Source organism: Delphinapterus leucas, chromosome 10 (genome assembly GCF_059928025.1).
Source record: "Delphinapterus leucas isolate spDelLeu-1000000601 "Yukka" chromosome 10, BTC_Dleu_Yukka2, whole genome shotgun sequence".
In the NCBI taxonomy this organism is placed as follows: Eukaryota; Metazoa; Chordata; class Mammalia; order Artiodactyla; family Monodontidae; genus Delphinapterus; species Delphinapterus leucas.
This window is the reverse complement of record NC_143138.1, coordinates 75,146,226-75,173,013: the sequence shown is the minus strand read 5'-3', so window position 1 is coordinate 75,173,013 and position 26,788 is coordinate 75,146,226. Positions and strand designations below refer to the sequence as shown.

General features: G+C 44.8%; 1 protein-coding gene across 1 annotated transcript; it reads right to left on the bottom strand.

The window, feature by feature from the left end:
• Positions 1 to 792: 792 nt before the first annotated feature.
• On the bottom strand, positions 793 to 26,788 carry LOC149748299 (putative UPF0607 protein ENSP00000382826). Its single transcript, XM_089919887.1, is given in 8 exon segments — positions 793 to 1,442; positions 1,444 to 1,884; positions 1,886 to 1,918; positions 1,920 to 1,978; positions 1,980 to 2,067; positions 17,471 to 17,591; positions 26,253 to 26,518; positions 26,739 to 26,788. Coding segments are annotated over 8 exon segments (1,602 nt in total). The 3' UTR covers positions 793 to 898.

Genomic DNA, 26,788 nt, shown 5'->3' with positions numbered 1-26,788 from the left:
GGGTGTGGCTCAGATGCTTCAAAAATACCTGTGTTACAACCCACCCCCAGGCTGTTCCAGCAACAAACATTCCTAAGAGACAGTGTGCCAGGAGGTTTTAGGAATGTGACCTAATTTTATTTTCAGTATCTTATGCTAAAATAGCCATTACTATTACCTTTATTTTCTGGGCAGAGAAGAAACAGCAGAAATTATCTGGTTCAGTGTTTTGTTTCGTTTTGTTTTGTATTTTTTCATTGTGGAACCCTGTGCTACTGAGGCTACAGTCTAAAGTAAGAGGAAAATTGTACATGGGCAAAATACCATTAAAAATCCCTTAAATACCCATGAAGTAGAAAATGCTTATTTTATATTACCAACCATGTGTAGCAAATCTGATATAAGCTACAGTTTGAGGATCACCAAGCTAAAGATAAGAACAAAATCAAAGTTTATAGGCAGATGTGGGAGTTTTCAAATAGTTCCACCTTTAGGGAAGCTATCAGTTCTCCAGAGGTGCATAAGGGATGAACGGAAAATTCTGGTGTTCCCGCTGCTACCATTTGAGGAACGCTATTTGAATACAGTCCCTATTTTTAATAATACATATATAATATTTAATCCTATTTAATCTCAATCCTCAGCGATAATACGCGTTATACATGTTTGCTATAAGGACTGGTTCAGATAGTGAACCTGCATCTAATAAAGGGGGTTCTGGGTCCGTGGTGTTCTTAGGACTGCTCAAAAGTAAAACTTCCGGATGACACTTTTTTTTTTTTTTAATATGAACAAGGTTTTATTGACATATATATATATATATATATATATATACGCATAAAACTGGGAACATTGAGGCAAATGCATAGGGGGAGAGGAAGCTCTGAAAACAGCAGTGGGCATCCTGCCAGTTCCAAGTCTAGGGAAAACTGGCCGGGAGCTTGGGTGGCCAAGTTAACAGCCAAACCAGGGATGGCACAGTGGATGTGCCATTGGGTGACCTGGAATATAGGTCGGCCAAGTCGGTGGTAGTAGCAGGGACCTGCAAAGTGTGAGTGGCCGGGGGCAGGGAGTCTGCAGTCTGTGAGGACAGTGGGGAGAGAGAAGGGGCAGGCTGAGGGGCACTGCAGTCTTCCCTGGCCTTCCTTATATTATTCAGGATCTTGATCCACTGACACTCAGTGTTCTTCTCCAAGGTGCCTGGGTTTTGGGCAAGAGCTAAGCACGGAAGCTTAGGACGAGGGGGCAGCTCACCTCGACCCCATGTCAGTGGCAGGGGCGACCTCAGCCCCGGCAGTGGCAGAAAAAGCGGCAGGGGAATCTTCCGCTCGCAGGGCCTACTGCTGGTAGACACCAGGGAAGGGGAGCTTCTTGATGGGATGTCTGAAGATTTTTCACGCTGCAGCTCCTTTCCAGACGTCAGTGAGCCTGGTGAGCTGGGCCGGTGGTCTTCACCCAGCACTTGGCCTCTCCAGCAGCGGGAAGCAGCGTGCGGCTGGGACAGAGAACACCATGGCATGGGACTCAGGCTTCCAAGGAGGCAGGACATCTCCAGGATCTCCATGTGAGCAGACGACATGGCTTTCTGAGGAGGAGCTCACTGGAGACATCTGGGCACTCTCACTCAAGTTGTCTTCTGGGTGCTCGGGAAGGAGGTCCAGAGGCTCAGGATCGCACTTGGGGGAAGTGAGGACTCCGCTGGTGTCCTGGGGCCTAGATGTCAATGGTATACCCCCACTGCTACGGTGGCCCCTCTTCCGATCGTCCTCTCCTTCAGTCTCTGTGTGATCCTCCATCTTTGCCATGCGTCTTCCGGGCTCTTCTTGGACCTTCACCTCACTCTCCTTTCGGCAAGGAACTGGGAGGTGACTGGATGGTACCAGCTTCCTAACCTTGTCTACCCGGCTCAGGTGGTGAATGCAGGAGGGTAAATTTGCACCGGTGGAGGAATCTTGATGGTTCTCGAGTGGCCGAACGTCATGGAATTACGAGCAGACAGCAATTACGGGCTTCTTTGGCGAGTCCCTTCAGTTCACCAAGGGAAGCATCCCCAGGTGGGAGTACCTGGCCTGCTGGATGGGATCCTGCCTTATTTTTTTTTTTTTGCGCTACGCAGGCGTCTCACTGCTGTGACCTCTCCCCTTGCGGAGCAAAGGCTCCGGACGCGCAGGCTCAGTGGCCATGGCTCACGGGCCCAGCCGCTCCGCGGCATGTGGGATCTTCCCGGACCGGGGCACGAACCCGTGTCCCCTGCATTGGCAGGCGGACTCTCAACCACTGCGCCACCAGGGAAGCCCCAGGGATCCTGCCTTTTTGGCGCGATGTAAAAGGCAGACGATAAAGGCACTCGATCCCGGTGGGACAGCCTGCGACCAGGGCAGAAGGCAGGCGATGGAGCAGCGGGGTGGTACTGGTCAGATGTGGCAGCCTCCCGGAAGGGCAAACCCAGTGGGTGACAGCCCACCAGAGCCCCACGGCGGGGCCGGCAGCGGGACCAGCGGCGGCGGAGTCAGGTACGAAATTTACAAAGCAAATTGCTCACGTAGAACCGGTTGTGCGCCAAGCGATCCGAGAATAGAGTGTGAAACTGGGAGAGCTTCTCCCTAGCTTCTAACTCCTCTCGAGGTCTAGCACACACTGGACGCTGGACGGCTCAGCCTGGCACTTGTGACCTTCCATCGTACGTGTCACAGAGAAAGGGCAGGCGGGGTGGGGATTGGGATGGGGGGCACAGCAAGCCCAGCCCGTGGAGAAACCCGGCCCAAGGGCCCGACCCCTTCTGGACGTTCTAATAGCTGGGACTTCTCCCTGTGGGTGGCAGGTGTTTGGCACCGGAGGGGCCACCACGCGGAGACTGTTCAGGACTGTGGAAGCCTTCTCCTCCAGAGCTCACCCTGCCTGGGCACTGGCTCTGCAGGCCCCTCAGCCCCTGGGTATGTATTGGCTAGCCCTTCCCCCCCGACGGGGCCCAGAGGCCAGAGCCTGCTCAGAGCTGAGTGCAGGAGGCACGCAGAGCTTCCAGGGTGTGGCCGCCTCTTCCAGGGACCTCCCCAGCTTCTCTGCGAGGCCTGGAGACAGGAGTGCCTTCTCCAGGGCTGCTGAGCTGCCAGCATCACCATAAGCCAGGAGGCAAAGCCTTCTGAGCAGGGGATGCAGAGCCCTGACCCGACTGGATGCTGCACCCCACAATGTCCCTTCCTGGCAGATAGGTTCTTTCTTCACTTCTTTTTTGAAATTTGGTAAAACAACATTTAAACCTTCGACTGTTCTTCAGGGTATACAGATGGTAGTGGCTTAGCCGGGATTCGAACCAAGCCCGTGTGATTCCAGAGCTCGTGCTCTGGACTGTGGTGCCTCCTTATCATATATGCTTCATGTGTTACTTGTTTTTCTTTTATTCTTGTAGTCCTTATGGTACTTAGCCCTAAGTGCCATACCTGTAATGGACACATACACTGCCCTGTAGGAGGTCTTCTTTTGTTCAGCTCATGAATTGGTCATCCACCACACTGGGTTCTAGTCTCAGAAGATACAGGTCAGGGACCACCAGTTGTCAGCACAGCACCATCCCACATTTCTAATTGAGGCTTGCAGCCTCAATTAGCCTTAATTTTCCATTTGGTCTAGTTTGAAGGTTCCAGATATGTAAAGATTATATTCTAGATAAATCATGCCCTATCCTGAAAGAAATTCACCAGTGAATTATTCCGTATGGATTAGAAGCCAGTTTCTCTGGCCTTCCTAGAGTATATCCAGTAAGGCATCTCATTCATGTCTAGAAAGCAAATATATCATTTATTGCAACTTCATCATGGAGCAATGTATTGGTTTAAAGTATGATCAGCACAATTTGGTCATTGTGAGTATGCCGGCTGGGTCCACTCTTTACTACACATATGTAACTCTAGAGATTCTTATGCCCAAGAGAGGAGACATACTCTTGGGTGTCTAGGACAAGGGAAGCATGTGTTGTTATTCAGGAGCTGGAAGCTTCAGCATGACAGGAAAGAATTGAACAATCCTGGTCTACACATCACTTGACCTTGTTTAAAACTTGTTTCTTTGGCTTGCTTCATTGGAGTGTTTTCTCTCTCCTGGGGCTGACATTGTGTGTTATGTATCAGGCATGTGACATGTAGAAGTTTCAGAACCCAGAATCATATAGATCAGTAAAAATTTATTTATATAGTTTAGTTTAAAATAACACTGGGCATAATTCATATATTACAAAATTAGTTTGGCTCTCTGCTCATGAGATTGTTTTTATGGTATGTCAAAGCAAATTTGGACTTCCATCCCCAAGAAACTTGGAGGTTGGAAGACACAAAAGGTTTTGCTCAGACCTAAATTCTGTCTGAAAAAAAGGGTAACTATTATAAGCCCTTTCTAACCTCTCCAGGAGCAGAAATGATTTACAGCCGTGGCATTTAACCATAATTCCTTGACCTCATTTGAGAAGAGTTCAGTAAGAAACAATCTCTTGATTTTTGTTTGTTTTGTTTGTTCCCTGTTTTCTTGTCTTGCTTACCAACAATCCATTGTAATTCGTGCGTTGGTATGGCAGCAGGCTGAGTGTTCCCTGGAGCTCATTAAATGAACTTTTTTTTCCTAAAATGAATTTTGTCTCCTTGTTTTCAGCCCCTCTTCTTTCCGTTGCCCTTTACTATAACCACAGCTCAGCAAAAGCTGACTGGCTTTGTGCAGACCCTACTTAGGGTAGTCTTTTCTTAATTATTTTATTCATCTCTCCTCCATTTCATTGTTTGCCTTTTCGAAATGTGTTGAAATCTTTCTGTGGTTGATGACTTCCACAATCTTCTGGCTTTTATTGGTTTATTAATTTTGGTATTGCTACACTTTTATTTAAATAGGTTTCAGGAGGAACAGAAAGTAAATACGTTTCCTAGTCTGCCATCTTGAGCTGAAAATCCCTGTTGATTTTAGCACCCAATGTTCCCATGGCAAAAAAAAACCCAACCTTGGCATTAACAGAAGTAACACTCAAGATTTCAGCTTTTCTTGAGCAATCACTAAGGATTTAATATGTGGTCATTTCTAATGGGAAAATAATAACTATCTCATGGAGTTGATTTGAAGATTAGATAATGAACATGAAAATGCTTTGTAAGGTTTAAAAATCTATACAAATGTTTTTTGTTATTATTTGACTTGTTGCTATTTCAACTTTACTTGACAGTTGTTTGTGACCTTGCTTATGTGAGAAAATGCCTTCTGGTTTATTGTTTTGAAAGCCAGATTATATTTTCCAATAGCTCAATGGAAATGGCATCATTTGTGAAGGTTAAGGGTGAAGGCATAAATGTTTCTGGACACCTATCACTTTACAATGTTTTCAGTAACTAATTTACTCATGTATTCCTCTTCCAAAGTTTGTTGAGGACCTACTACAAGCCACATGCTTTACATCAGGTGTTGGAAAGCATTTTCTGGATTTTAAATATCTTAGGCTTTGTGGGCCACATACAGTTCCTGTAGCTTCTCCTCCTCTTTCTTCTTCAACAACCTTACTAAACGTGAGAACCGTTATTAGCTCACAGTCCCACAGATCCAGGCTGAGCGCCTGATTTGATTTGTGGCCATGATTCACCAATCCCTGCTCTGCGTCCTGAGGAGGAGGCACATGTTTGAGTAAATCACTTCTCTGAATCAACTATTGGGCTTCTGGGGCTTGTCCTCACTCTCCTGCAGTCTCTAATCAACATGGCATCCAGAGAGAACCTTTAATTCTATGTCCAGAGAAGCTGTCCTTGAAAAATACAGGAGAAATAGACTTTCTCACACAAATACCTTGAGGGGATACATCACCAGCAGACTTGCCCTGTTAGCGGAGGGTCTGCTGCAGAGGCGGGAGGATGGCTGTGGCTCACAGAGAGGACAAGGACACTGGCAGCAGAAGTTCCGGGAAGCACTCCCTGGTGTGAGCCCTCCCAGAGTCAGCCATCAGCCCTACCAAAGAGGCGGGTAAGCTCCAGTGTTGGGTCGCCTCAGGCCAAGCAACCAACCTGGATGACACGTCTTTAATGCACAATTAAGAAATCCGGGCTCAGGCTTCCCTGGTGGCACAGTGGTTAAGAATCCGCCTGCCAATGCAGGGGACACGCGTTTGAGCCCTGGTCCAGGAAGATCCCACATGCCGTGGAACAGCTAAGCCCGTGAGCCACAGCTACTGAGCCTGCGCTCTAGAGCCTGTGAGCCACAACTACTGAGCCCCTGTGCCACAACTACTGAACCTGCGCGCCTAGAGCCCATGGTCCGCAACAAGAGAAGCCGCCGCAATGAGAAGCCCGTGCACCGCAACGAAGAGTAGCCCCCTCTTGCCGCCACTGGAGAAAGTCCGCACACAACAATGAAGACACAAAGCAGCCACAGATAAAAATAAATAAAATAAATTTATATATAAAAAAAAAAAAGAAATGCAGGCTCCCAGGGGAAGGGACCTCCCAAGGCCATATAATGGTCATATGGAGCCCTTACCCCAGCCTCTCAGCTGTGTCTCTTGCTATAACATGTCCACACATTATGTGAATCACTAAGTTAACATGGTTGAAGCTCTAAATGAACTGGTTGGTTCAGATGTGACCTGGGGCATTCCTGAATCATATCTACCCCACAGGGATTCTCTGCCCCATGGGTACACTCTTGGAGACTATCTCAATGACGTTAGGAGTCAGAGAAACATTTCCATGTCTGTCTTATGTTTGTTTCATGCTTGTCTTATGTGACATACAAGCAACCATTCATTTAGGAGATGGGAGGGGATTCTTAAATCAGATATTAAAGCTCATTTGAACAAGCATGACTATGAGAGCTGGGCCCTGGCAATCTGCCAGGCACTCTACCAAATGCTCGATGTGCATTATCATGTTCACTCCTTACTTATGAAATCGTAATTGTTTTCATCCTATTTTAGACCTGTAGAAACTGAGGCTCAGAAAGGTCAACTAACTTGCTCAAGGTCACAGGGCTAGAAATTAGCTGAGCCTGATTTCCTAAACCCGGGTCTGTCGTGCTCCAACTCTGAACTGCTCAAAGCGCTGAGTACGTGAAACATTCATGGTCAGGTCAACGGTCTTGGTGTAAAGAGGCCGCCCAAGTATTAGCAGGACAGAGCGGCGAGTTGTTTCCAGCCCTGGAGGGCAGGCACTGACCCTTCCATCCCAGCGTCCTCAGGGCCCACTGACTGGGACAAAATTGTGGCCTCATGTCGTTGCCTGCACAAATGCACCCAGTGAACACAGCTCGTGAGCTTGGCTGTGGGTACAGCCCCACACCCCTCATTTGTCAGGGTCCTCCCTCCTTTGTCTCAGGCCCACAATGCTAGGCCACAGTCCACGTAGGGCTGCGTGTTTAGTCTGTAATATCCTGTGTCAGATGGGATCCAGAGAAGTGACAGCGTACCACCACATGCTGAAGTGAAAATATTTCTCACCAACTCAAATTATTTATGGTCTAACAGTTAACCAGTCACTCAACTTGAGGATTTGGCACCGCAGTGCTGTTTTATTACCCTACGCATAAAGATGCCTTGTACATAAACAACATTTACTATGACAGTCTGCTAGCTGGCTTGTTAAAACCATGTTGTGTCAGGACAGGATTGTTATAACTGAAGCAGAAAGCACCTTGCTGTTTTTGATCCCCTCTGTACAAGCATGTCTGGCTCACAGGAAGTACTCACATATTTTGGATAACACATTCACCCAGCAATTATTACTGAATGCCTACTAGGTGCCAGGTTCTTCTAAAGGCATTGGGGACGCAAAGGAGAAAAGTGTCCCCATGATTGTGAGGCTTACATTCTAATTGAGGGAGAGAGACAAAAACAAAGAGACAGGTGTCAGTGCTTTGAGGAAAAATAAAGCAGAAGAAGGAGAACTGAGAATGACAGGCAGTGGTGCTGTGTTCTAGGACAGCTTCTCTCTCTGAATGACGTGAGCAGATACGTGAATGAAGTGACCGACAGGTGAGAAGAGTATTTTAGGAAGAACCAACAGTCAGAGCAAAGGCCCTGAAGCAGGAGCTGTTGAACATGTTTAAGGAACAGCAAGGAGGCCAGTGTGGCCAAAGTGGATGAGTAAGGAGAGAGAAGGGTGGGAGGTAAGGGGTTTAACAGGGAGATTGAGGGTGTGCGGCCTGACTATATAGGATCCTGTAGGCATGGTATGGCCTCTGGATATTTATTGAATTGATGAATGAATGAATGAATGAACAAACGAACAGATGAATTATTGAATGAAAGCGCTAGTTCTGAGCCGTGTGTTAAGACAGACAGAAGCCATCTTCTACCTGTGGTTCCAGGACTAACCAGGGTAGCCACCATTTACTGAAAGCCTACAACATGCCAAGCTCTGGGCTGGGCATTTGGCAGACAAGATCTAATCTAACCCTCCTGACTATGCCAGTGAGGGACACGTGACCCTCTTCTACACATGAAGAAATGGAGGAACAGAGTAGTTAAGCAACCTGCACAAGGTCACACAGTGCTAAGTGGTGGAGCCTGGGCACAACCCTGGGCCTGATTGCAAGGCCTGTGCTCTAAACCACTTCAGCTACGGGGACCCTAAGGCAGGAAGATCTGACTCAACCTAAGAAAGAATTGTCCAGAGAGCAGAGCTTTTTAAATCTGCAACAGGCCATCCGGAGAAGGGAGAAGCTCCCAGGATGGAACTCATCCCATAGGTCCTGGACAGGGAAGCAGGGCTTTAAGCAGCGGGTCAGGTGTGGGGCAGGGTGACCTCTGAGCCCTCAGCTAAATCGGAAAGTCTCCCAGAGCCTCGGTTTCTTCATTCAGGCCATTCTCTCTGGTGGCCAAGGGAAAAATATTAGGTAAAATGTAATATTTGCCATTTTTATGTTCTTTTAAAGAAATTCTAAGTAATCACAGGTAAATACTGGCCATTAAAAGTGCAGCTTGTAAATGATAATTGTGGAAGGTATAAATCAGAGATTATTTACATATTATTTGGAGGTTTTTTTTCCTTGAATTGCAAAAGTAATACATACTCACTAAACAGAGTACAGAAAAAAGTACAGAAGTGTATACCAAAAAATGAATACTCTTCTCTTCCTCTGCCCGCTACCACTGGGAATGTTTACCTCCCCTCTTTGATCCAGGCACATATGAGCGGGTGTGAGCGTGGACACACGGCCTGGCCTGCTACCAACGTGTAGCCATGTACCCCTGTGACCAGCACCAAGACTTCATGAAATTCATTGTAACTGCTGGATTTTCTAACACACCAGTGGGGAAGACCGGGACTCTTCTTCAGAGGAAAAAAACCCCAAAAGAATATATATATATATACACACACACACACATTTATTTTTTTCTCATATTCTTAAAAAATATTACTCTGAAACTTACTTTTTTTAAACTTAACAATATAACAGCTTTCCACATGGATAAGTATGTTTCTAACACATTCTTTTTAATAGTTGCTTAATATTCCATGGCATAGATATATGTAGGTATAGATTTACTTAACTGTTCACTGATGGATGGACATTCAGGTAGTTTCTTGTTATTGTACCATCAATAATGCTATAGTGGGCTTCCCTAGTGGCGCAGTGGTTGAGAGTCTGCCTGCTGATGCAGGGGACACGGGTTCGTGCCCCGGTCCGGGAAGATCCCACATGCCGCGGAGCGGCTGGGCCCGTGAGCCATGGCCGCTGAGCCTGCGCCTGTCCGGAGCCTGTGCTCCGCAACGGGAAAGGTCACAACAGTGAGAGGCCCGCGTACTGCAAAAATAAAATAATAATAATGCTATAGTACAAAAATCTTTTAAACTATACTTATATTCTTATTCTTGGAGTACATTTCTAAGAATAGAACTGCTGGCTTAAAGGGAGGCATATATAAATTTGTATATATCCTATGAGATTATTTCCCAAGCATGTTTTGGCCTGTCACACCTCTATCAGCAAGGTTTGATTTTGCCCTTTCCCTACATCATCAAAAACACAGTTTCCTCTTTAAATTTGTGCCAAATGGATGGGCGAGAAATGATCACTCTTTCTCTTTTTGTTTTCCCTTGGCTACGAATTGAACATCTTTCGAAGTGTTTATTGTCATTTATATGTCACTGTCTATGAACTGCTTATTTGTACCATTTTCCAATTTTTTCTCTGGGCTTGTCTTTTTTTCTTACAGACTTGAAGGAATCTTTTGATGAGTGGCCGCATTACGCCTTTTTCTGTCTCCTGGCACTTGCTTTGGGTTTTTTTGCTGTTTGTCTTTTTACATGGGTATGGATTTGCCTGTTCTGGATGTTTCACGTGAATGGAATTATAAATATATGCGCGACCTCAGGGGTCTGGCTTCTCTTATTCAGCATAATGTTTTCAAGGTTCATCTAGGTTGTATCATGTTACCAGTACTCCATTCCTTTTTACGGCTGAATAATATTTCATTGAATCAGTATCATTCTTAAACTTTTGTTTTGCTTTGTTTCACAATCGGAATCTATTTTTGTGTATGAGGTAAGGTAGGCCTCTAACTTTAGAAAACCATAGACATTAAAAGGTTATTTTATTGTATTGTAGAGACCAATATCCAGGGGGTAATGAAAAACAATTTGAATTCTCCAAATACATGTGTATTGCATCACCCATATCACCCAGAGATGTAAGCATGTTCAACACATTGTATAGTAACACCCACCAAGGGTGAAGCCAGACCAATGCATTACCAGTCTTCACCTTAGCAGTCTAAGCCATCGTGCTGATCCGTCGGCCTTCTAATGGTTCCCCTGTGCCTCGGGCATCAGCAGCTTCGGAGTGACTTTTATGCAGTCAGTGTATGAACATGATGTGGCTCCTCTTAAAGGATACAGCATTCTATTTCGAACCCATGTGAGCTGGGAGTTCAGAAATAGCACTGATATTCTGGTTACTTGATTTTCTAAATGCTCATTCCGGGGCGGTGGAAACTTTTGACCTTGACGCTGATAATGATTAGCATAGCAATCACTCTTCTATAATTAAAAGGCAGACGAGAATGTTCTTTGGCTTATTCATTAATTCCCTTATGAATCTTTCTTTCTTTTTTTTTTTTTTCCAGCAGCGAAGGCAAAGTGTTTTGTGTTGGCAAAGACAGAGGCCATGACTCCCTCCAAGAATAACCACTGCCTCCTGGGTGGCCCTGGAAGCAGTCTGCTCTCCCTGCCCCGCCCTCCCCTCTTTTCCCTCCCCTCGGGTGGCAATAATATGCACCCCCACAGCCCGCATGACTCCCCATAGGACTTACATTCATTTTAGCTACTGATGTTTTGACAGCCCAGAGGGGAGGGCCAAGAGCCTTTTGCAGTAGAGGCAACGGTTGGAAACCACTGCAGCATGGGACGGCCTTTTCCAAGCCTCGCCTTGTGTGAGTCCGGCTCCGGGACCCGTGCTCAGCTCCATGCCTCTGCCTTCCCATTTGGAGTTCGCATTACAGCTGGGAATGATGTTTTGGGTCTCCGTTTTTATAATGACTATTATTTACGGATCGCTTGATATACATAGGACCTGTGCTAGGTGCTTTTCATGCTTCCTGTCATTTAATCCTCTCAATAGTGTGAGGCAGGGATGACTACCACTCCCGTTGTTCAGATCAGGAAACTGGCCTCAAGAGACAAATAACCTGTCCAGTGTTATCCAGGTGGTAAGAAGTGTGAGAGGCCTGATCTGGGCACAGCTCTGCCTGACTCCAAGGCCCTTGCTCTAAACCAACATACTGTTCTGTCCTCCCAAAGCTTCTCCTCGCCACGTGACTCTTCTAGAACTAAAGCTTCTCCTGAAGACTTGCCCTTATAATAATGATGTGATGATGATGGTGATAGCAAACACACATGTGCCAGGCTCGCTTCTACACACCTTTCATATATGTAGCCCACCCATAATCCTATAAGGTGGATCCTATTATGATTCCCAATTCACATGTGAAAGACTGAGGCCCAGAGGCGTCTTCACAGCAGGGAAGCAGCAGAGACAAGCCTGGAGCTGGGACTGTCTGTGATTTTCGCTGCAGCAGGTGAGATACAGGAAGGCATCTTGGGACGCCCGGTGCTGCTCTGCAGCCCTGCCAGGGCTCAGTGATCTAATCACTGAATTGGGTCTGTAGTTCACTCCCAGGCAGGATGTGGGGACTCGTCTTTCCTGACACCCTCCCAGGCTGCTTCTCTGCAATTCCTCATCGGCTTCTTTTGTCGAGATCCGCAAAGCTCCCTGCTCAGGGATAATTTTTTCCTTATAATGCTCTCAATTTGGGGGCTCATTTCTGGGTCCCCTCAATCCTCAGTGTTTTACTGGCCCATGAGCCCTGCCTTGTTCCTGCGATGCCCTGCCAGCTCCCTGCTGCCTAGGGTGGACTCTTTAGCTCTAACCAGAACAAGCTCCCTGTGGGCTACGGTCCAAATCTCTCCCCAGACTATAAGGCAGCTGCGTCCGCTAGGGGCGCTGGGGGTGGAGAGAAGGGGATGAGAGGGGGTCTCAAAGCTGGAGATGAGAACTGAGGCACAGACCTGGGAGCTCCTTCCTACTGCAACTGGTCCGCTATGATTTCCTATTAACCTGGCTACCTCGGGGCAAATTTATGGACTTTCAAGAAGAGATGTCAGAAATCATTTGTTGAGTTTCAGATGCTGCATTCTATGACCACCCTTATGCATGTACTCCTAAGATGACATCAGATAGTAACTAAATAAAAGGTGCATTGTGTCTTGATTTACAATGACTCCAGATCTATCAATAATAATAGTAATGATGAAACTGATTATAAAACAATACGTATTAAGAACTTTTTATGTGACAGGGACTATTTTAAGAGACTTGAATGTTATTAACTCTTTAATTCTTGGGAAGGAAATGCTATTATTTGCTCCATTTACAGGTGGGGAAACTGAGGGATTAGGTTAAGTGTCCAGCTGTTAAGGACACCCTTACGCTGTATGTGCTGTTTTAATCAAGAACTTCCAGAGACAGAGTTCATTACCATGATGATGAAGATGGATTCTAAGTCACAGTTGCTAACATCTATTTCTTTGTGCCCTGCTGGTTCCAGGGCCTTTTATACAGATCATCTCATCCAGCCCTTACAACCAATGCTCTGAGGAAAGCACTATAATCATCCCACTTTAAAGAAGAAGAAACTGAAGCTTAAAGCAGTGAAGATATTTTTTAAAGTCAAGTAGGCTGTGAGTAGTAGAATCAGAACTTGATCTCAAGACCCACTTGACTCTAAACCTAGTTTTTTTAAGAATGTAGTATTCTGTGCTCTTTCACAGTACTCTAGTATAGAAAGAAGAAGAGATGGCTGATTTTTTAATTTAAAAAAGTGAGCTGTGACAAAGCGAGAGAGAGGCATGGACATATTTACACTACCAAACGTAAGGTGGATAGCTAGTGGGAAGCAGCCGCATAGCACAGGGAGATCAGCTCGGTGCTTTGTGACCACCTGGAGGGGTGGGATAGGGAGGGTGGGAGGGAGGGAGACGCAAGAGGGAGGAGATATGGGGATATATGTATATGTATAGCTGATTCACTTTGTTATACAGCAGAAACTAACACACCATTGTAAAGCAATTATACTCCAATAAAGATGTTAAAAAAAAAGTAGCTTGTTAAGAATCTAGATTAATGACTTCTCTCGCTATTTCATGAATCTGAATTGTAACTTCATAACAAAGTAAATGAATAATTGTAGCATTAACCTTGAGGGGCTAATCAGTTTTTCATTCCTATTGAATAACTTCATTGTTTGGAAGCCTAGAAATATTATAGTCATTCATGGAAAATTTTCTATTCTTCACCTCTTACCTTTTAACATAGCTTTTGTCCTTGGACCACTTTTCTTTCTATATCTCAGCATTTAATACAGTCTTAGATGCAATTCTTTTACCGAAATAGATTCTTCCTGACCTATAGATCTGGCCGAGATCTCCCTCCCAAGCTCCAGACCTCATTTCTACCTGGCCCCTGGACACTGCTGATGGCCCACACCAGATATCCATCATGTCTGACACCTGACAAACCAGGACCTTCACCTGACTTCCCGATTTCCGGTTATGACAGACCCAACCCATCCCTGTCCCTCAGGCCTAAAACTCCAGGATCATCTTTGGTACTTCTTTCTTCTGCAAAAGCCAATCTACTCACTCTTTTACTCAATGATTTATTCACTATCCATGAAGGGGCTAGAGCAGAAGTAACATCCATCATTCATTCAAGTACCACGTTTCTGCTGCTGGACCGTGGATACAGGCAGACTGGACAAAAGTCAGCAATTAGAGGGCTTCTCGTATTAATGAACAATAGAAGGTAGACAACGAGAAGCGCACAGAGCGAGGTATGCGTGGGTTTTTGGAAGAGGGAAAGGTTGCTCTGAGCTGAGGAACAGTTGAGACCATACATTATATCACATCCCCTCCCTTCCCTTCCATGCCCACAGTCACCACAGATCCCAAGCACAGAGGTGCAAGGCCAGGTTTTGTGTTACACTCTGAAATCACGACTGTGAATCAATGGCTACAAATCCCTGCTCCATCTAGTCCAAGCCCATCTCAGCTTTATACTTTGGTCTGTGTTTAACAGGAAGCTTCCAGAAAGTTTTAATCAGAGAAGAGTATCATCTAATTTAAGACTGTCAAACATTTGCTCTGGATACTGTTCAGGGAGTGGATTGTAGGGGAGTAAGAGTAGAAGCTGGAAGGCTAGCTGGGAGCCTACGAAGGTAGTCCAGGAAAGTGACTGACATTTTTCTCCATTGTCTACACTAGGGGTGGCAAACTATGGCCTATGGATCAAATCTGGTTCATTGCCTGTTTTTGGTAAATAAAGTTTTATTGGAACACAACCATGCTCATTTGTTTACATCTTGTCTTTAGCTGCTTTTATGCTTCAACAGCAGAGTTGAATAGTTGCAACAGAGACCATCTGGTCTGCAAAGCCCAAGGTATTTCCTATTTTACCCTTTACAGAAGTTTGCTGACCCACGCTCTAGACACACTACATCCTTTTAAGTCTTAGAACACGCAGAATGTTTTCCCTCCTCAGGGAATAGCATAGCCTCTTCTATCTGCCCAGAATAATCTTCCCTTATGTTTTACATTGCATTTTTATTAGCCTTCAGATCTCAGACTAAATGACAGAGAAGTCTTTGGAACTGAAAAGAAGCCTATCCATTCTATCCTTCCACCCTGTTGGAATCCTTCACGGTACTTTTGTAATTGGCCACAACTTTCAGCGACATATATATTTGTTAACTGTCTTTCTCTCCCATTAGATGGTAAGTGCCAGACGGGTGAGGACAGCATCTGTGTTATTCACCATTGTACACGTAATAGCTAGCACTGTCCTTGCAAAGATAGGGTGCTCAATAAATGCTCTGTCTTAATAATGGATAATTAATGAAATAACATGAGGATTGGGAGATATTTAAATGATTTTATATCAAAAATGAATATTAAAACTTAAAAAATTTCCCCATTGATGAAACAGGCACAGCAAAATCGTGTACTACTACCCACAAGCCAATAGAAAACAGACAGTAACCCAAATAAAAAATAAGCAAAGTATTTGAATAAGTGCCCACAAAAGAGGATGTCTAAATGGCCAATAAACATATGAAAGATTGTTTCCACTTCATTACTCAACGTGAAAATGCAAATTAAAACCACAATGCAAATTGCAAATGAAAAGCACGTACATCCACTAGAATGGCTAGAATTAGAGAGGCCGAAAACACCAAATGTCAGCAAGCATGGGAATGCACAGCGGTGCACCTGCTTTGGAAAACTGTTGGCAGTGTCTACTAAAGCTGAGCTTATGCATTCTCTGTGGCCAAAAAGAAATGCACGTATGTACAACCCAGAGGCCAATAACAGAATATTAATAGCAGTGCTTTTAGGAAATGTCCCAGACTGGAAACCATGCAAATACCCACGAATAAAACAGATTGTGATAGATATGTACACATACACCCAGACATACACACACACACATACGCACACACAGGAATACTATGCAACAATAAAAAATGCACCATCTATCTCTCCACACAGCAAAATGGATAAATCTTGCAAATGCGATGTTGACAAAAAGACACCAGACAGAAAATGAGTTCATTTAGGTGGACTCAAGAAACATATCTGTGCTGTTAGAAGTCAGGTTGAGCTTATCCTTGGGAGGGGGTTAGTAACTGAAAAGGGACCACAGAGCGTGCCTCTGGGAATTAGTCGATGTTCTCTTTCTTGAACTGGGTGCTAGATATACAAATGTGTTCAGTTGTGAAAAGTCATCAAGAGTGTACTTAGGATGTGTTCACTTTTCTGTATGTTATCCCGTAAGAGAAAAGTAAACAGAAAACTGAAGTATAAGAAAGATGGAAGACATCAGTTCAGGTCTGGCAGTGGGCAGTAAAATAAGGGAATGGGTCAGAATATCTCTGAAGAAGCTTCACGGGGCTGTGAGACTGCTGAGCTTCTGCATGAGGGCAGGTGTGGTTGCCCTTAACTGACAGCAAAAGTACGAGGGCCATCGGGGCCTACTTGGCAATCTCGGTACATGTCACCCACAGGCTGTATCCCCATCCCAAATGTCACTCTGCTCAAGGTGGCCTTACCTTCTGTCAGGGAGCAGGGGCCAGCTTCCCTTTGACTTTAGCCTCCAACACTGTCAATATCGATTTAATTAAAATCTGTATAATCATAACTTTATCATTTCCAAGTCTACTTTATTTTAATTTCATGTGTGCTGGATTGACGATCAAAGGGTTTGTTTATGCTTTGTGTCCATTCAAAGAATGGCACATTTATCATCCTTTTAAAACTATTATTCCCACCCATCTCCAGCAAGACCCCCTTGCAACATAAAGAGGCATGGCAGGTTGGGATGGCTCACCTCATTTAGAATTTCTCTGATAGGTTTCTTTTTTTCCCCTGTAAGCCATCAAAGAGAACCCATTTACAGTAGGGCACTTGTGAAAAACGGATGAGTTTGCTGTGAGCTTTTTTGCCCCACTCAGCTTGGAGTGTCTTTCAGAACAGATTCCAGATCTTAAGGCTTTAGTCTCCCACTATGGTCAGAGAGCTGGAGACAGGATAATGTCATGATTAAGAGCACAATTTTTGGAGTTAGGCAGATCCGAGTTCAAATATTTGTTCCATACTACTGTGACCTTGGGCATGTTACAGAACCTCAGTGAGTACCTATGTTGTCATCTATTGTTTTTTCTCTATCATAAAAGGTGGACAGCAATGAAACCTTATGGATTTCTTTGGTACTTCCTCATCCTTTTGTTGTGCTCTGAATGCTCTATGGAAAGAAATGAAATGCAGGTACTTAAATGTTGCGTCAAAATTCACTCAACATTTATGAATGGCTAATGTCTTTCTGTTTAGTTTTACACACCCTTACATTGCAGTTCATCTGCGGCGGGCATGAAGCCACATGCAAGGGATACTAGAAGTAAGTAGGGCACCCATATTACCCTCACTCTCGGTCCAGTGGGAAGACCAGTATGCACACGCATGGCGACAACACAGTGATTGAATTCAAGGTCGGTTCTAGGTCCTGAACAAGCTCAGAAAAGTTGCGGCACTGTGGAGGAGAAAGGCCTGAGGAAGGCGTCACAGAAGGGTCAGCATATGTGTCAGGCCTCAGAGGATGAGTAGGAAGCAGCAGAAGAGGGAGGGGAGGCTGCAAGGGCATCGCGTGCGGGGGAAAAAGCAAGTGCAAAGGCTAGCCCGTCACTGGCATGCTTTTGAGAAGGTATGTGTTCCAAAACCTAGGGTCCCCCAGATGCCCAGCAACTTCTTTGGCTGCAAATCCAGAAGAACACATACATCTTGCTTAAGCAAAAAAGGAAATTTATAAACTTGCCTAAGTCCAAAGGTAGTGCTAGTTTCAGGCACGGATGAATCCAGGTGCTCGGGTGATACTGTCAGCCTTGCCCTCCATGTCTGGGCTCTGTTTTCTCTTTGTTAGCTTTGTTCCTAGCAGATTCTTTCCATACACTATGGAGTGGCCACTACAACTCCAGGCTGTGTCCTACCAGCTTAGCAACCCCAGCAGAAAGACATCTCCCCAGCAGAACTAGTTCCCAACTATTTTATACGAATCCCTAAGACTATTATTTGTCCCAGTCTGGTTCTTTTGCCCAGACTTGCACCTGTGTCTGTGCCCAGGAAATGGAACATTCTGCTTGGCAGCCCCTAGGTGGGGTGAAGTCAGCCCCATAGTATGATGTGAGCTAAGAAGAGGGCAAAGGAGTTCTTCAAAGTGAAATCTGGTGCTGTTTGCAGTGGGGCATGAACAGGAGGCAGACGGGAACACCAGCTCTCTACTGTACCGAGTTGGAGAGCTAATAAGTAGTGAGCTGGCACTCCTCACGGAAGGCTGGAGTATGACACCTATTCTCTGAGAGCCTCTGCGGGAAATCTGAAGGAAGACTACAAACCACAGGCTCTGCAAATGTTCTCGAACTGTGCTTTCTGATCCTTGACCCTTAGACTATTTGACCATTAGATTATCTGGACATCCTTGAATCCATATATGCATTCAATATTTTCCTCAGAATTAATATATATATCGTGACTTGTTTGCATGACCACTTTTTAAGCACATAGGCATAGCTATGATTAACAAAATATAAACTGACTTTAAAACATCACAGAATTCACAGTGGGTTTTTGTCATTGTGTATGTTCTTAATATACATAAAATGTTTATGTACCATCCTGCTCAGGGTTTCCAGAAATTTCTCATCTCTAAAAGGGGATCTTCATGTTCAAATTACTTAGGAAGTCCTAGAATATTGAAATAATGAAAGACCACCTCAATTAGGACTAGGAACTCATCTCTGCTATTTTTCGTAGAGATTTAATGTTCCTTGGGTCTCAGTTTCCTGACTTGTATTATGGGCATAAACTCTCCTGCCCACTTAAGCTTATAGTGAGGCTCTTGTGTAGAAGTGGAAGTACCACTGCTACCAAGTAGTTTTTAAAACTTGTAAAATACCATCGTTGATATTTCATGTTTATTTGACTCCATGTTCAAGGATATTGCTCTTAATGTGTTCTGGAAACCACTAATGGCCCCCGATGCAAAATGTGCTTGTCCATTTCTCATATGATTCTGCAGATCAATGAAGGTCTGTCTTGTTCTATGATGAACAAGAGGCTTATAGATTTTTTAAAGATAATCTTCTTCCAATGGTATGTATGTTCCAGAAGCAGAAAGGAGGCTAGTGGTCTGGAGCTGAGTAATCAGGGCTGAGGATAAGAAATGGGCAGATAAGTAAACACTGTAGGGAAGGGGGGCAAGAGAAGGAACAGGAAATCCAGGTGAGAATGGATGTTGGCTCTGACCAGATGGTAGGGTAGAGGGGATAGAGATATTACGTGATCAGATTTGAAATATATTTTTAAATAGAACCCACAGGAGTTTTTGATACATTGGATGTAGGGAGTAAGGGAAAGAGAGGTGTCTAAGCTGATCCTAAGACCACCTGAAGTTGATCTGAAACTCCTGCATGCTAAGAAAGAGTTCCGGCCAGGATTTTCACGTTTCCAGTGGTCTTTGGAAAACCTAAAGAGGTACATACATTCTAAGAACACAAGGAAGAGTGGTTCATTCATTCATTCGTCCACTTACTGGTTCTATCATTCCCTTCTTCTCTCATATAAGGTCCTATGGTAGGGGCTAGAGAGATGAATAATATAGGTTTCAGTTACAAACATTTCAGTAACTATCAACATAAAGTTGCTGATAAAGGAAAGCAGCATCTAGGGGAAAAGATATTGAAACTGGTTAAGTCTCTGAGGGGTACTTCAGAGACCAGGGACATTAGTTCCTAAGTGCCCATCCCATGACCTGCTAAAGTCATTGGGCAGAGTTTCCCACTCTGGTCAATACTGACATTTTGGGTCCAATAACTCTGTTGTGGGGAGATGGCCTCTGCCTTATAGGATGTTTAGCAGCATCCCTGGCCTCTACCCACTAGATGCCTTGAGAGACACCTGCCCCCAGCCCCAGATGTGACAACCAAAAATGCCTTCCGATCTGGCCAAATGTCTCCTGGGGAGAAAACTGTCCTGTTGAGAACTGCTGCCTTAGGGGACTGTGGGATTGCTCAAGGTGCCAAAACCCATACACAGCGGAAGCACACCCAAGTGTCTCATGTAGCAGTTACACATGGGCAGAGCCGCTCTTTCTTTGTGCAATCAAGGTCCCTTTCGATGCCCCTTCTGCAGGGGAATTTCACTGTCCCATACAGCCGGAAGAGAACGTTCCCCTCTTCTGAATCCCAGCGTATTCATCACGTTCTACCCTGTGTCGCTTTCAGTACATCTGTTTCTGCTGCTTCCTAACTATGAGCCCACAAACCACCAGGTGCTTTGCTTATCATCTTCCTTGGTTAATGGCCATTTCGCCATTTGGATCCCAGCTCAACTACACCCCAAGAACAGGATAAGTGTCCCCATGAAGCTCCAATCCTATCTCACCCCTTTTTTATAGTGCCTTCCTGATTTGCAATTTCCTTTATCTTTGAGAAGTTGTTTGACTGTCAGTTTCCCTTCCAGAAATGTGACTTCCATGAAGGTGGAACTCTGGATATTTTTGCATGCTATGAACCCCCAGTTGCTAGCACAGTACTCAGGTTATAATAAACTCAAAGCTCGTTGAATGAATAAATTATTAGATTAATTAAGATAATGTTTGTGAGGCACCCTGCAAAAGGTAGTCACAGTAAACACTCAATAAATAGTTGGTTGTGATATGATTTTACTATTATTATGATTTCTAGAGAGGATAGGGAGACTCATTCTCAAGAGCTGCAAAGTCATGCCCACCAATCAGTTTCCTTCCTTGTCTTTTATTTCTCCTTTTTTCCTCTTCCCCCCTTTTCTTCCTGGTCTATAATACCCTAAAGCTATGAAAGTAAGCTTCTCTGTATTCAAAATTTTATAAGAGAGTAAGTCTAAAAGTCTCGTAGAAACCTGAGGAATTATTAAATCTGAGACACTGTAGACTGAGATTATTGTACGTTTTATCAGGGACGACTGAGAAAGCTCCAGCTCCCCCTGGGTTAAGCCCAAGGACAGCTTCTACACCGGACAATCTGAGCCACAAACCAGCCTTCATCTCTCAGCTGCTCAGCAGGCTTTTCCCCATGGGGCCGCTTGTGGGCTGAGTGACTAAGGCCAAGATGGATGTCCCACAGCTGAGTGGGCAGAAGAGCACATCCCCACCAGAGCTTAGGTCTCCTTTTCAGAGTCAGTCACATGTCAGCGGTGACTGGATTGAGTGCTCAGAACAGGAAGTGCAATTCAATTGTCTGTGAAAACAGGACCCAATTGAGTTGTCCTCTGGGCTCCGAGAGAATCTTTGTTATTCCAGGAGGAGTGACCCAGGCCCCCCATTTTATCTTTGGACTTTCTGGAGCAACCTCTTTGCTCTGGGACACTTGCCACATGAAGATAAGCAAATACGCATCAAGTTCCACTTCCCAGCTCTTGGGATAGTTAACAGTGATAACATTTTATTAGGTGGCACGTGCAGTACATCTCACACAGGCAGTAACGAGCAGTAGAGTCAGTCCAGCCCTGATTCAGAGTCCGGATTGACTCTGGCATGACTCCTTCTTGGTCATAACCAGGTCCACTGGATGAACACCAGATAGGGGACCCACTGCCATATACACTCAAGCCCTCAAACCACCTCAGGATGCATAAAACTCTGGAGCATCCAGAAACTCTTCCCTTCCCTCCCCATCTAGAAACACCTGGAAACTTGCCAATGACCATCCTGACCAGAAAATAAGATGGTAAACAATCTCCTGCTCTGTACCTATGTTGAGTGTAAGCGATAAGACCACACAGCCTTTCCCAGACACAAGTAATCCGCATGCAGAAGATTCCCGCTGACTAGACAGCTTGATCTGAGGTACAGACTAATCACCTTCAGTCTACTGTTTTTAGCCTCAGGATCCCCTCTCTCCACCATTTTAATTCTAGCGCTCAATGCTGTGCTGGTCATAAAGTTTGAGCTGCCCTGATTCAAAAGACTTGTTCTTGACCTCCTACCTCATTCCTTATTATCAGCCCCTGAGGTTTCTCTTTGGAATGTGAAGGGGTCTTCAAAGGCCAGTTTGAAATCCATTGCACTACTCTAGAATCTACATGTCTACACCACCAAAGAACCCACTTGAGAAAACAGTTTTGTCCTCAGTGGAGAAGGTGGGCTCCCAGGCCCCATCCTCGTTCAGTTCTATTGGGCCTTTGATGAATCAAGACAAGGGCTCATGCTGGTTGCCCCTGGACAAGGGTACCTTCTGAAAAGGGTTGGGGGCTGTAGCCCCACCCCCTCCTCTGTTCTTCAAGACATGGATCCCGGCACATGGCTTCCTGCATCTAGGGGCAGGGACATACTTTGTGAGTTTGCACAAAGGCACACAGCAATAGCTCTAGCTCATCTGTTAGGCAATTTTTTTTGCTATATTCTGGAAGATAATCTCCTTGATTAAGAATGAGAAAGCTTAAACACAGCAAAAAGAAGGGATAGCAGGAGCAACAGACGGGAATAGCGTTACACGGAGGGCTGAAATCAGATGAGGAACGAGGACCGAGTTCCAAAGCTTAGAAACCTTCAACAGAAACATGAATTGTGCTTATTGTGGATTTTTAAGCAAATGTCTGTTGGGCTTATTTTGTTCACAAAACTGGGTTTTATATAAGTGGATGGAGAAATGAATTGATCTGAGTAAGAGGATAGGATCATTTGAAGAGACTGGCCAGGTGGGAGACGCAGTTTCTTTTTCTGAGGCCCGCCACCTCCCCACGCACCACAGGGGCCTGTGAGGCCTGCATGGAGGGGGCGATGCACGGGACTGGACAGGCTCTGCCCACCCAGCTGCCCTTGCCACCTCCCCTGGCCACGCGCTCCGGGGCAGTGCCATTCACTCACCGTGCAGGGCAGGTCCCCCTACTCTGCTTCAGGGAATGAACAGGCAGAGATGAAAAAATGATTCAACAGTGTTTTAATTATTCTTTAATTATGCTCCATGTCATTACCTCAGCAAGGATTCTTACAGGGCCTGTCTCGCTCTTGGGGGAAACATTAGAGGGGAAATCAAAGAACTTCTCCCCCTACTCGGTCTGCAACCGCATTCCAGGTTGGCAAAGTTTTCTTATCAGTCCAGTTAGGCATGAAAAGACATACGAATGCCCTTCCCTCAAAAGCCCATCTGAGTGGAGGCAGCAAGATAAAGGGGACTTTGAAAGGGATAATTAAAAGAAAAAGTCTACCCAGGACTTCCAAATTCTCTTGGGCTCAAGAGTCCTTTTGCTTTCCTCCAGCATCTACGGCTGCTACCACGGGTTGGAAGAGAAAGCCTCTCGGGGGCTGCTTTTATGCTGTGCACCAGCCCAGGCCGGTGGCTCAGCCAGGAAGGTAAGCTACCTTTGCAGGGATGGTCTGAATACCCCAGGGGCATGGAAGAATCACCCCTCACGCTAGCACACTGAGAGAACAGAAGGTGGCATCTTCTGAAGACTAGATTCAACGGATTTGAAAATGGAAGGGGGTTAGAATTCATCTAACCAATCAATCATGATTCTATCACGCCTCTGAAACATGTCATTCAGCCTCTGTGTGGGATGGGGGAAGGGCTCACAACCTGAAAGCCCATCGCACAGCTTAGCCACCTGTTTCCTTCAGCAGGATATTTTCATTCCAACGACAATTGCTGCAGAAGTAGATTAGAACCTTAGCTCTGTCACTCAGTAGCTATATGTTCATAAGCACATAGGTTAATTTCTCTGAACCTCAGTTTCCTCATCTGTAAAATAGGGGGTTAAGAATAGTACTTAACTCTTAAAATTCAAGATCTTGATATAGGGCTTTATAACATATTAAACATGTTCCATTATATAGCACAAATAGCACCAAAGGGCAAACTGAGACAGGAAAAGCTGAAGCAACTTGACAAAAGTCACACAGATTTTAAGAGGCAGAATCTAAACCCAGGTCACTCAGATGCCAAAATCCATGCTCTTCACCACCTTTGTGGTGTGTATGAACATGAGCTCTGAAGACTGCAAGCCTGTTAAATAGAGTAGTCCCGCTAACACCGAACGTGAGCTCCACAAGGGCAGGACTTGCCTGCCTTGTTCATTGTTGTGTCCTCAGAGCACCTGGGGCACCTAACACACTGAGGATGCTCACTCAGTGCGTGTGTGTGCGCACGTGTGTGTATGTGTGTGTGTGAGAGAGAGAGAGAGAGGGAGGGAGGGAGGGGTGGGGGAGGAGGAAGGAGAGAGGGAGAAGCGAAGGAAAAAAGAAAAGAAAGAAAGAGGGAGAGGAAAGAAGAGAAGGAGGGTTGAATGGAGGGACAGAGGGAGGGGAGAAAAGGTCTTTGGGAAGATGGAAGCTAGCGTATGCTGGTTATGGAAACAAAAGGCCAGGAGAAGCTGGAGTAAATGCAGCTGCCGACACTGCTGGAAAACGGACTGGAGAACGAGTTTTAACCCCTGACAGGTCCGTTCATCCTGGGCACAGGCTTCTTCTGCGCCAGTGAAAGAAAGCTGCCAGGAATACCCCATGGAGGAAGGATGGGAAGGGGGTGCAAAGAACAGTACACTCCCACCGACAGGAGATCTTCAGAAACATCCATAACAATGCCTATTTTGAAGACTCTTTAACACTATTTTGACACCAGCATAATATACATCAGTATATGTATGTTTACCTTCTCAAAAGTTTGAGAGGATCGCTGCAAAGTAATCTTGAACTTAGCAAGAGCCAAAAATGAAATATATAAAGATCAAAGATTTCTATATGGCAAAGTATATCATAAAGTTAAAATATATATATATATATACTGGAAGAGTTTATGCAGGATACTTGAAAGACAAAGGACACCACTAATGTCCAGAATATGACTAGTGTTCCTGTGAATCAATAAGGAATAGATAAATAACTCCTTAGAAACATGTGAAGAGAATATCAACGAACATTTCACAGAAAAATGCAGAAATCCAAAAAATATCTGAAGAGATCCCAAGCTCTCCAGAAGTTAGGGAATTGTAAAATAAGACAATAAGATTAGCAAATTTTTCTAAAAAGATTGAGTGTAGTGTGTTAGTTCTTCTGTGGAGAAACAGGCCTTTTAATACACTGTTGGTAAGAGCATAAATGGATGGAGCTTTTGTAGAGAAGGTAATTTAGCAGTATTCATCAAAAGTAAAAATGGACAGACCTTTGACTCAGCATTCCCATCTCTTGAACTTTATCTCTTGAAATACGTACACATGTGCATAAAAAATGGGATCCCAGGGGTATTCATAGTAATGTTATAATAGGAAAACCTGGAAGCAACCTACATACTCATTATTTAGGAGAATGTTTAAATAAATTATGGTACATTAATTCTGTGGAATCTCTTCAAAAGAATGAAGTAGACCTATATATACTGACAAAAAGATCTCTAAGACATACTATCGGTGAAATAAAAGCAAGTTACAGGATAACATATAATATGATGCCATTTATAGTAAAAAAGAATGTATGGATAACGTCTAAATATATGGTGCAGTGCATAGAAAGGGGACTGGAAAAATGCACCCTAAACCAATGACAGTGGTTACCTCTGGGAAGCAGAGATGAAGTAGGGAAAGTTGAAGGAAAACTTTCACTGTTTGTCATATATATTTATTCATATATATTTTTATTCACATATATTTATTCATATATATTTATTCAGAATTATTCATATATTACTAACATAAATTTTTAAAAAGACAAAAAAGAGAATTTTAATTTTTTCTGAGCTCTCCTGAACCTACATCATTGCCTAAACTGAGTTGTTTGCCTTTTGTTTAACTGCTCTTTGTTCATATCAGGAGCTAATACTTCACATATTTTGCTACACACACATTCAAATGCCCACATCTGCTAACACAACTCCCTTGGAATCACAGAATCATAAAATGTTGGAAATGCCAGACCTTGGAGGTGATCCCATCCAATCCTTCTGTTTTAGAGATAAGGCACTTGTGATGATTAGTTCTGTGTGTCCATTTGACTAGGCTGAGGATGCACAGATATCTGATTAAACATGATTCTGGGGTGTGTCTGTGAGGGTGTTTCTGGAAGACGTTAGCATTTGAATTGGTGGGCTGGGTATAAAGCAGATGGCCCTCCCCAAGGTGGGTGGGCATCATCCAGTCCACTGAGGGCCTGAACAGAACAGAAAGGCAGAGGAAGTTGGAATTCACTTTCTGCCTGAATGTGGAGCTGAGACATGGATCTTCTGCCCTCGGTGCCTGGTTCTCGGGCCTTCAGACTGGGACTGGAATCTACATCACTGGCTCTCCCACTCTCAGACCTTCGAGCTACACCACTGCTCTCCCTGTGTCTCCAGCCTGCAGATGGCAGACTCGGGGACTTCTCAGCCTCCTTAATCACACGAGCCAATACCTTATAATAAATCTCTATCTCTCTGTCGCTATCTCTATCTCGAGAACACTGACTAATATAGCACCTAAAGCGGAGAAAGTTTCAATGGCTTGTTTGCGCCCTCACAGTAAGAGTGGCAGGGCAAGAGCTTGGTGCTAGCTCTTCCAGCTCAAAGTCCAAGGTCTTGCCATGACACTGCACGGTGGGGGAACATCCACTGCAGAATGGGAGCCTGGGGGCCAACGGTGGTTTCAAGGGCCACCTGTCCCCATCCACCACATGAACACTGCTCGCTACTCACTCACCGAGCAGGGGGGTCTGAGGCCACCAGGCATTGAGACTTTTCCCGGTGCAT